This window comes from Lycium ferocissimum, chromosome 10, assembly GCF_029784015.1.
Source record: "Lycium ferocissimum isolate CSIRO_LF1 chromosome 10, AGI_CSIRO_Lferr_CH_V1, whole genome shotgun sequence".
NCBI lineage: Eukaryota > Viridiplantae > Streptophyta > Magnoliopsida > Solanales > Solanaceae > Lycium > Lycium ferocissimum.
Genome location: NC_081351.1, coordinates 4,950,778 through 4,961,843, shown reverse-complemented (window position 1 = coordinate 4,961,843; position 11,066 = coordinate 4,950,778). Strand labels below are relative to the sequence as shown.

At 34.4% G+C, this 11,066-nt stretch overlaps 1 protein-coding gene across 4 annotated transcripts; it reads right to left on the bottom strand.

Moving 5' to 3' along the window:
• Positions 1-3,286: 3,286 nt before the first annotated feature.
• On the bottom strand, positions 3,287-9,638 carry LOC132035514 (F-box/kelch-repeat protein At1g55270-like). 4 transcript variants are annotated; one of them, XM_059425803.1, is made up of 4 exons: positions 9,224-9,638; positions 6,857-6,973; positions 6,629-6,763; positions 3,287-5,186 (listed from the first exon to the last, which is right to left on the bottom strand). In XM_059425803.1, exons 3-4 carry the CDS (start codon positions 6,671-6,673, stop codon positions 3,936-3,938), a joined length of 1,296 nt encoding a protein of 431 aa, XP_059281786.1. In that variant the 5' UTR covers positions 6,674-6,763; positions 6,857-6,973; positions 9,224-9,638; the 3' UTR covers positions 3,287-3,935. The 4 variants fall into 4 exon arrangements, with proteins under 4 accessions (XP_059281786.1, XP_059281787.1, XP_059281785.1 ...); XM_059425804.1 differs by having other exon boundaries at positions 6,678-6,763; XM_059425802.1 differs by lacking the exons at positions 6,629-6,763; positions 6,857-6,973 and having other exon boundaries at positions 9,224-9,635.
• Positions 9,639-11,066: the final 1,428 nt, after the last annotated feature.

Genomic DNA, 11,066 nt, shown 5'->3' with positions numbered 1-11,066 from the left:
AACCAAAGTATAGTCAAAATCAACTAAAACATATTACGACATTCATAATAATTAATAAAATATATACATGGGGTATGAAACTAAAGTTCAAAAAATCAAAAAAAATACGCAACACTATAACAAGACATTATCATTTTAAATAAAAAAGGATCAATTAAATATAAAAACGATGAAGACAAAGATATTAATTCAACAAATAACAATTTAACATAAAAACAAATATTGAAAAATGATTTTCGAGCAAAAGATCCAAATTCGTACCTACGTTTTAGAACATATGAGACAAACACAAAACGAGAGGAGGAAAGAAAAATATTAAAAAAAAAAAAAAGAAGGGTTAATGACGAAATAAAAAGGATTTTAATGGGGTAAGGATAATTTCGTCAAAAAACTTTCATTAAACGTGGGAAAATTTAAAGAGAAGACGGGAATGAGGTACTAAAAGACCAGCCCAAAAGAAGGGCACTCCGCGCAAAAAAAAGATCCCAAAAAAGTATCCCACTATTTTTAATTTATAAAGGCGAAATTTAGTCAGTTAGGCTGTCTTTGATGGAATTTAAAGAGTGGCCCAAAAAGAGTTCTTACGGTTCAAATAAGGGAAAATGACGTGTTTTCTGTAATTCATTACAAAACATACTTTTTTTTTTATTTACAAAATATAACAGAAAATTTACAAAATATAACGGATCTTCATTTTTCAGACTTTTTTATTTTTTATGTTTTATTAATTTTTTAAAAAAATAATTATTTTTAAAACAAAAATTGCTCGACTTAAATTTCACTCAAATTTTTGTGTATGAATTGTGTATATGTGAGCGAAATTTTTAATATAGTTTTCATACAAAATTTTGAGCTAACTTTTTAAGCCTTTAGCGAGATATACACATTTCATACATTTTTCATCTATAAGATTTTGAGCGATTATTTTGAAGCCTTAAGTATCGTTTGAAAGTTTTGTACAATGTTGTAGTTGTATTAATTTCGAATAGAAAACATGTATATAAAATGTACATTTTTGTAATTACACATATTTCATATTGTTTTTATGCACATTTTAAAACGTTGAGCCGGAGATACTGCATTAACATTTTTAAAACGTTTTTTGAGCAAACTTTTTAGGCTTTTTAAAGAGATATACAATTTAATAGTACATGAGTTTAAACATTTTGTTAGCTTTGAGGGTCCATTTTAAATATATATATATTATATATATTATATTTATATATATATATATATATATAAAAATATTTATAGTTCTGGTTTGTTTATATATAGGTCAATCATGCCAACCCTAACTCACCCAAAATTGAACATATTGGACAATTTATATTATTATGTGATAGATTTTTATTGTGATAGATTTTTATTCTCCTAATAGCAATTAGTTAAGGGTTATCCCATAATAATTGTGCTTAAAACTAGGCTTATAAAAAGAGAAATTTATCAAAGGACGCAACTTTTTTTGAAGTGTACCTCCCATCATTCAAATAAATAATTGAGTAATCGTCTCCATTTTACTATTAAATATAAGTGCCAATGTGAGGCTTTTGTCGTCCTCACATTAGTCTTGTACAATAAGGCTCCTCCACGTGGTTGCTTTACCCTACATGTTTTACTTTTGCTCTCTTTCATTTTCTTGTAGTCATGCCCACTTGGACCTATGTAATTGGCCCCTATTGAGTACTCACACTATATATCTTATCTTTTTAGTGGACATGTCCTTTTATAAATAAATACTTCCTCCGTTCGTTTTTACCCTATAGGCTCAAACTAAAAGTATTTTTTTCTACTCGCCTATTTTAGCAAATCACGAAAAATTTATTAATTTTTCATATATTACCTTTATATTTAAGTAACTACATAAAGTATTAGTAGTCAACCTGAAATTTTGAAAGCATAATTAATAAGGGTAATTAGTATGCTTTACTCCTAAAAAAAAAAAATTATGCAACTTTGAAGTCACAGTTTCATTTCAATCAGAGCATATATTAGATCTTACTAATTAGTACCTCATATTATTTTCTTTAGGTGTGTTCGGTATAAAGGAAAATATTGTTTTAAAAATGATTTTCAGGAAAATAAGCGTGTTCTTACTTATTTTACGTGTTCGGTAAGTAAGCGAAAAATATTATTCTAAATTATTTTGTTATAATCTAGACAAGTACTATGGGAGGTGGGGGTGTGGTAAGTGGTGGGAATGGCGGCTACGGGGGATGGGGTACTAAAGATGAGGTGTATTGGAGGGCGGGGAAGACACATGTAATGTCTTTTGTGGAACTTGATTTTCTTGATTCCGGGCAGTCATTTTCCTCAGTTTTAAGGATCTTATTTTTTATAGAGAAAATGTTTTTCAAAATTTTTTACGAACCCAACATGAAAAAATTTAAAAACATTTTTACGAAAAATATTTTTCTCCAAATCAAACGCACCCATTATTTGTTTTAAACCTCCAAAGTTTTGATTCTTTAGTGAATATCGAATATTGTGTCCCCTAGTATTTGTTAATTCTCCTTCAAAACTTCCTTCCTCACAAATAATTTGCTCTTTAAAAATTGTTCAATAATGACTAAGTTTTTTAATAGTTATGAAGACTCCAACAAGACATGATTAACGTGCCCCTAAATTAAATTAATTATACAATAGAAAAATGTGATATAAGTTACATTTTTGTAATTAAATTTAATATTTTTATATCATGAGCTTGGGCCGGGGCTTAACACGGGCCTCATGCGACTAGTAGTACTAATAAATAGTAATAGAGTTTGAATCATTTTGTTAGCTGAGGGTCCATTCTTATTATAACTGACCTCTACTCCCCGTAGTCGTCACTATTTTCACTGTGATCTTGTGATATCAGACTTTGCTAAATCGATTCAAAAATTAAGTCAACCTAATATGATAACGTAAATCCAATACCTTGCTTTCTTGAATTTCAGTAATGTGAACTTGTATGTCAATTAATCCTTGTCGGGTAATCTGAATGTACAAGGTTGCATCTTGCATGTAAGGTTTTTTTTTTTTTTTTTTCACACAGCTGCAAATATTAGAAAATCCTGCAGCATATTTTCCATGAAAAAACTTTTGAGTTCAATTCAGACTGGATGTCTTATATATGTTTTTTTGTGGAAGGAAGTTCTTTTGAGTTGTAATGCAACAACCGATAATTGAAACTGGACTTGTACAACCAGTTTGCACGCACCTCGATTATCCACCATGTACCTGCTACCTCCCGGCGACATTGATATCGCGTAACTCTACCTACCAAGACTTCAGTTGCCAATCTGCATAGTGTAATCACATTTTGATAATTCAATGCAACTTTACCCAATCTTATAAAATACAAATCTTGAAATCAAGCATGGGGAAGAAGGTAGGAAGTGAAGATTCCAGCTATATCTCCTTCATGTCATTGTCATTATATGCACAAAAGGGTATCTAAGACTAGAAGCTATTGGTACAAGACTACAGGCCAAAAGGATGTACAGACATATAGCTATCCACCTCTTTTTGAATGTTATAAATAAGCCCCAATTTTACTGCCAAAATCATCCGCAAGGTACCTCTGGATTTGAACAATTTTCTGCCAATTTATGAGTTGTCAATTATGAATTTACCACAGGAAATCATGCATGAGCTACTAATGAATAACCTCAACCATCTTCTCTTCGAGCCAATCCAAACAATTCCACAACACATCACAATTCCAGAAGACATCCATCTACATGCGCTTCAAGGCAAGCAATAGGTGCTGAGGCTGCTAAAGGTCATTCGGAAGTGTAAAAGAACAACAGAATTATTTGATTCATAACCAATGCAGGAGCGCATTGATGATGTCAAAACTGCTTCTCCACAAAAAATTTGTTCTTGAGATTAGAAAAGTTGACGCAGTTCTTATTTTCTCATCACGAAGGAAGAGGGGCCAAGACTTTTAATGCTCAAACTTGTAACACCTGACAGTGCACAATATGACTCTTCAAACCTGCTCGCCCAGCAATACTTGACCATAAATTTGTAAACATAGTTCTGATGTGACCTTTACCAGCAATGTTCTCCCAAAGATGTGGGTTAGTTTCCACACACTTATCAGGACTCGACACATCAACGATGCTGATGCTCATGTTGTTACGAATTATACAAAGTTTACCATTAAGGGGAACCACAGCAGCTGCCTCCAAAGCACGAGAGCTTCCAAGGTGGATTTTGCTATCAATAAATCTAATCCATGAATGTGTAGATTCATCATATACTCTAAGTTTACACCCATCACGACAGTCCAAAGCATATAGACGACCATTCATGGAGATGCTTGGGTTGCGCCAACCAGCAATCATCCTGTTGTTGACTGGGGTCCATGCATTTACATCAGGGTTATAAGCTTCACTCAGAACTTCTCTGTGGGACCCCAAACCTTTTACAAACCACTTCCCGTCATACACTACCCCAATAAAAGGCACCATAGCTGTGCTCATATCAGCTATAAAACTCCAGCGCTTCCGGTTTGGGTCATAAACTTCAGCTGAACGAAGAGTCCTCTGTATTCCTTCACATTCTCCACCAGCCACATAAAGGCAATTATTAATTACACAAGAGCCAAAGAAATGGCGTCTGCGGAGCATGTCTGGTGCCCTGTGCCATTTATTTGTTCGAGCATTGTAAAAGATTACCCGTCGCATAGACCCCTTGATTGGATCTTTTCCTCCAAATAAATAAAGATGGCAACCACTAAGAACAGCGCAACCAAATCCAAGGGCACCGCAATATTCACCTGGAACTGGTGGAAGTGGCTGCCAAAGCTGGGAAGTTGGGTCAAATGCATGCCATGAAATCCGTCCATCACGATCTCTTTTAACCACATATACCCACTCTTCAGCCATTCCAAGAATCTTCCTTTGAGAGTAAAAGAAGTTACCAGCAAGAAGCCGATACCATCTTTTGCAAACTAGACGGAGCTTGCTATGTTCAACACGAGGAACACGTACTAGACAAGCAATTGCAAGATCATCAGGTAGGCCAGGCAGAAGAGGTGACTGTACTCTTGATCTCTCCCTGCGAGAGTTTTTAGTCTTGTGTGCATGAGAACTGATGTCGGACTGGATACAAAGTTTTGATCCTGGCACAAATTTTCTTGCCCCGGCGACTGTCTTTAATCCCGAATCAACATTGCAATAGCATGATACAGAATCAACCTGCAAATTGTTTGCAAATTACGAAATGCAGGATTATTCTAATTTCTCTAACAACCAGAAAAATTTAGCAGCATGGGAAGATTCTTCAAAAACACCAGAACAAGAAGACAAATTTTTACTCTTAGCTATGAACACAAAAATCGATAAAAAGTTTAGGTACGTATTTCAATCTGATTTTTTTTTTTTTTTTTTTTTGATAACCATGGTGTCCGGGCCAGCTTGCGCGCACTTCAACTAATTCCACGGATACCTGCCACCTCCCACCAACAATAGGTACCAGGTAACTCTGTCCACCAAGTCTAGAACAGATGGAAAGAAATCACCTAGTGTTTTGTCTCTGCTGGGATTTGAATGTGAGACCTCATGGTGCTCAACCCAATTCATTGACCACTAGCCCACACCCTTAGGTGCTCAATCTGCTTTTCGAAAACCTGAGCAAGTTATATACGCGAGTTTGAAAATTGAAGAGCATAATTCTACTAGCTATAAGCTTTTCACATAAGCCCTGCCAGATAATACACCAAAATTTTTTTTGTCTATTTTTGTTCTTTTGCTGTCTCTTTCTTCTTCCTTTTTTTTTTTTTTTTTTAGAGTCTTACTGATCATAACTCGACAAATCGATCAACAGCGCACAAGACTGCCCCATATGCTTTTTTTGAAATTGGTAACTGTAAGACTGCCCCATATGCTTTTTTTGAAATTGGTAACTGTAAGACTGCCCCATATGCTTATAATAGCAAGGTACTCAGTTCGGTGAATTATGCAAGTAAAAGATGGTCTTCTACATAGATAACTAACTAAACTGTCTCCCTGCCAACAACCTTCATTTACAGAAAGAAAAAATAAAGTCAAGCAGCCCTTAATACTAAATGTGATACCGCAATGAGATGTAGACCACTTAAAAAATCATACGTTTTGGAGCTATTTGCACAATGTGGCATGCATACAACTTATATTTCGCAAGAAATAAGTGAAAGGAAATTTATATTTCACTTATTGATTTTTCGGACAATATATTGCTATAAGACGATATCTCCCCAATATTAACCTTAACCCTATGACTTTTGCATCATTAGTACATATTAGAGCTAGGTAGCCTAATCAATCAATCCATGCTCTGCATCTTTGCAGCTTCCAAGTCTAGAGCTGGAAGCCTAACCTTAACCATATGACTTTTAGCACCCTTAATGCATACTAGAGCTAGGTAGCCTAATCCAATTCTGGAAATGTTAAATGCCAAAAGTCAGCTCAGAAGCTAACCACATTAAAGTTGGCTAGTTTGATGACAAATTATGTCCCAGTAAAAGGTAATTACACTGATGTCTCCTGATCTATAGTGTGTTCTATTATCGTTTATAAAGCCATATTCGTTCCGTCAGCATAGCTCCACTTAAGTGTAAGGCGTCATCATCATTGAAACAGTATGAATAAAGAGATAGCACCTGACAGAAAGGCACCTCCATAAAGTTAGCACCAGTATTATTCATGTACCTCGTTGTTGCTGAACATTCTCTCCTTTTTCTTCAGTTTCTAAAGTTGATTGTATTGCTTTTATATTCAGTTTTTCCCCGTTAGTCCTAGAAAAAATCAATCTTATATGTTTCGTCGTCTTTACTTTAACTCATTTAACCACCACTTTTTGCAGCTACTTCAGAGAAAAGAACTCCTACCTCATTCTGTAGTGTGTTCTATTATCCTTTATAAATCCATATTTGTTCCTTCAGCATAGCTCCATTTATGTGTAAGGCGTCATCATCATTGAAACAGTATGAATAAAGAGATAGCACCTGACAGAAAGGCACCTCCCTAAAGGTAGCACCAGTATTATTGATGTACCTCGTTGTTGCTGAACATTCCCTGCTATGTCCTTAGTTTCTAATGTTGGTTGTATTGCTTTTACCTTCAATTTTCCCCGTTAGTCCTAGAAAAAATCAATTTTATATGTTTCATCGTCTTTACTTTACCTCATTTAACCACCACTTTTTGCAGCTACTTCAGAGAAAAGAACTACTACCTCATTCTGTAGTGTGTTTATTATCCTTTATAAAAATCCATATTTGTTCCTTCAGCATAGCTCGACTTATGTGTAAGGCGTCATCATCATTGCAACAGTATGAATAAAGAGATAGCACCTGACAGAAAGGCACCTCCATAAAGTTAGCACCAGTATTATTGATGTAGCTCGTTGTTGCTGAACATTCTCTCCTTTGTCCTCAGTTTCTAATGTTGATTATATTGCTTTTACCTTCAATTTTTCCCTGTTAGTCCTAGAAAAAATCAATCTTATATGTTTCATCGTCTTTACTTTACCTCATTTAACCACCACTCTTTGCAGCTATTTCAGAGAAAAGAATTACCACCTCATTCACTAAAGAGTTCTCAGAATGGTACTTATTTTCGATCATTCTGCGAAAATATAATATTGTTAAAATCCATTACGTGAAGACATAATCTTGTGCAGCTTTATGCGCACATAGAGTAAACTGCTATTTCTAACCATCTTTAGTCCATAAAGAAAAATGAGGTACTCTTAGATCTTAAGACGAATCACGTCGTACAATACACCTACTGGCTTCATCTATAGCAGTTTATGAATCCGATGTACAAATTTTCAATATGTAGAATATGAATCTAACTAGACTAAGATTATATATATATATATATATACAATTCACATTTAGATTCTCCATAGTCAAAGACGGCTAGTAGCAAAATGTTTGATTTAAGAAGCAAGTGTTAGAGTTCCGCATTGAGCCGAGGGTCTTCCGGAAACAACCTCTACGAGGTAGGGGTAAGGTCTGCGTACACTCTACCCTCCCCAGACCCCACTTGTCGGATTTCACTAGATATGTTGTTGTTGTTAGAGTTCCACATGGTTGTGGATGGGATAATTGGTCTCTTTATATGATCTTGCGCAATTTTCTCCTCATGAGCTAGCTTTTGGGTTGAGTTACATTCAAGGTCCATTTTCTTAATATGGTATTCGAGCCAGACCCATCTCAATTCTTTATTTACCTGATGTACCCCTCTGTTATACTGTATCCAGTCCTTGGTGGGAGGGGGGGTTGTTAAAAGTCCCAGATCGGTTGTAGATGGGGAAATTGGTCTATTTCTATGATTTTCAGCAATCCTCTCATGAGCTACTTTTTGGGGTTGAGCTAGACCCAAGGTTATTTTTTAAAAGCAAGACTGGTTGATATCATGTGGATGTTCCTTCTTAAGCGTATTCATCACGTTAATTGCAGGAATCTATCAAGTGTATGGGTTAGCAGTCAATGAAGTGGATGAAGATCATGGATATTAGAATTCAAACTCCTAGTCAAGGAAAAAAAAGTTGGTGATTTCTTTCCATTTGCCTAAGTATCGTGCTACCTGGGACGCCATCATTATCAAAAAACAAATATTCTAGGAATTGTCCTCGCCATATCCAGTGAAATTTATTAAAACAATGTAGTAGTGACTAGCAGACACGAAAACCAAGCTTAAACATCCTCTTTAAGCAATAAAATTTGGACACTATTGCCCACTGAAAAAAAGTAGTAGTGTATATGCGGAAAGATAACCTCTAATATGTACTTAGGGGTTGTTTGGTTGGTGCGATAAGGGATAAAATGCGGGGTTATTTTATCCCGTGTTCGGTCATGAGTATTAATTAGTCCCGGGAACCATTTTGTACTAAAATGGTGGTATAGCTAATCCCATGGGGATATCCTTGTCTATCTCATCCCGGTAACCAAACGACCCCTTATTTCTCATTTTATGAAACTACATAGGTAAATAATATAATTCAAGTTCAGGAAAACGTAAACCCCAAAAGTCATGTTGAAGAAGGGCCATAGCTTAATTCTAAGGAGAAATGTTGCAGATTCAACAGGAATTCTGGTGCTTATAAAACCCCCAAAAGACCAAATTCAAACAACCCAAGCACCAAAATTCCTCCAAAGGTTGCTCTTTTACCAGAAACTTTTCATAAGGGTATCTAGAAAAAGGCATTAATCAAAGAGATTAACAAACAAACAAAGATGAAGAGCACTCACCAGTGGAGGTTGAACTCGAAAACCCCTTTGTGCATTTGAAGAGCTTTCAATTGTTTGGTCCATCATAAATCAAGAATCAACAATTCACCCCTCCACACTTCAGATCAACACCATTCTGATCCAAAAACAATTGAACATTAAGATTTAATAAAAAATGTAGCAAACCATAGTTTAAGAAGACCTTTTTGGAGTTCCTTTTTGACTTTATACACTTGAATTGCAAACAAGAAACAAATAAGCAAAGGACTACAGACGGTGAGAAGTGTCTTTCAGTCTCTCTGTAAATAAACTCTTTCCCCTTCTTCTTATAAATGAGCGAACATAACTGAAGATACCAGCTGGAGATATTGTCTTAAATTTTCTTTGCAGATTTTGATAATCAATACTCACTCTTGTCTATTTTTACTTTTACTTGTCTGCGTATTAAAAATAGTTATGCACTTTCATTTATCTAGTTAGAAAAATCAAATAATAATTTACAGTACCATTTTATACTTATTTTATTCTTATTATTTATTAGATTGGAACTTCAACAAATTATTAATAGCTGATGCACGAATTAGAAGTGATATAATAAAATGTCATTTTGTTTATTAATGCTACTCCCTCTCTCTCAATTCATATGATACACTTCTTTTTAATCCGTCTCAAAAAGAATGATATATTTCCTTATTTGATAACAATTTAACTTTAAATTTTATCTTTTACGCTTAACGAGATGATTTATAACCACAAAAATATTTTTGACTTATTTTAGACCACAAAATTTAAAAGTTTTCTTTTATTTTTAAATTTCGTGTCAATCAAATTATATTACATAAATTAAGATGGAGAGAGTACTTTTTAAGAAGTGTGTCAATCAAACAAGGATAAATAACAATGGAAGGAGGGAGTAAATTATTGCAGTAATCTTGGAAAATTAATATCAGTTCTTGCCTCTGGACAAAAGAGTGTACCAGATTTTTTTTTAATGGTCGCATTTAATTTATTGGGTCAAATCTAAACCGTTCTGTCTTTGTTTTGTTTGTGTGTATGTGGAAGAGAACGGAGAAAGACATGCCAGTTTGTGGCGTGGAAGACGGAGATGTCATTACACTAAAAAACACTAGTGGTATACCTTTCACAACCCTATTTTTAATACAATATAGTATATTTCAATATTTGATTTGGCTAAAGTTTTTTGGGGAATGTTTGTCGGGCGGTTCGTTGGATGTTTATGTTTAACGGTTAAACTTATTGATTTTTAAATATACTAATTTGTTAGCCTAATCAATATGATATTGGTTGATTCAGTATGAATTTAACGGTTAATCAACAAGACATATGTGACGCAAAATTAATAGATAGACTTCGTTGTCACACATTCACAACAATTCAGGGGCGTATCTATTGGTTGGGTATTGATTGACGTAAATCCATGGTCCTCCCTCTAGATCACGTATAACATTGTTATACTCCCTTCGTCTCATAATAAGTGTTATCCAAAAACACGTGCATATTAAAACCAATAATGCGATGTGAAATTTTACCAAATTACTCCTATATAATAAAAATAAATTACTTTTACCTTTTGATTAGAGCATGCACAAAAAATAAACCTTTTGATATTGGGAATCCAACAATACCAAGTTACTATGTGGCTTCTAAGGATAGAATTGGAAAAAATTAGTTAATTTATGTCTTGATTTCCTAAGGTGACACTTATTATGGGATAAATTTTTTTGGCTAAGATGACATTTATTATGGGACGGAGGGAGTACTTTTTCAATATACTATTCCTCTGTTTATTTATGCTTTTTCGTTCAAGATTCAAACTACATGCACTTTGACCAATATTTTAAGA

What these genes read in the sequence shown, in the direction of transcription:
- LOC132035514 (XM_059425802.1), bottom strand. Translation starts at nt 9,289, where the DNA reads ATGATGGACCAAACAATTGAAAGCTCTTCAAATGCACAAAGGGGTTTT. An exon ending in TTCGAGTTCAACCTCCACTG is followed by an intron (nt 5,187 to 9,223) that starts GTGAGTGCTCTT and finishes AACAATTTGCAG; the next exon opens with GTTGATTCTGTATCATGCTA.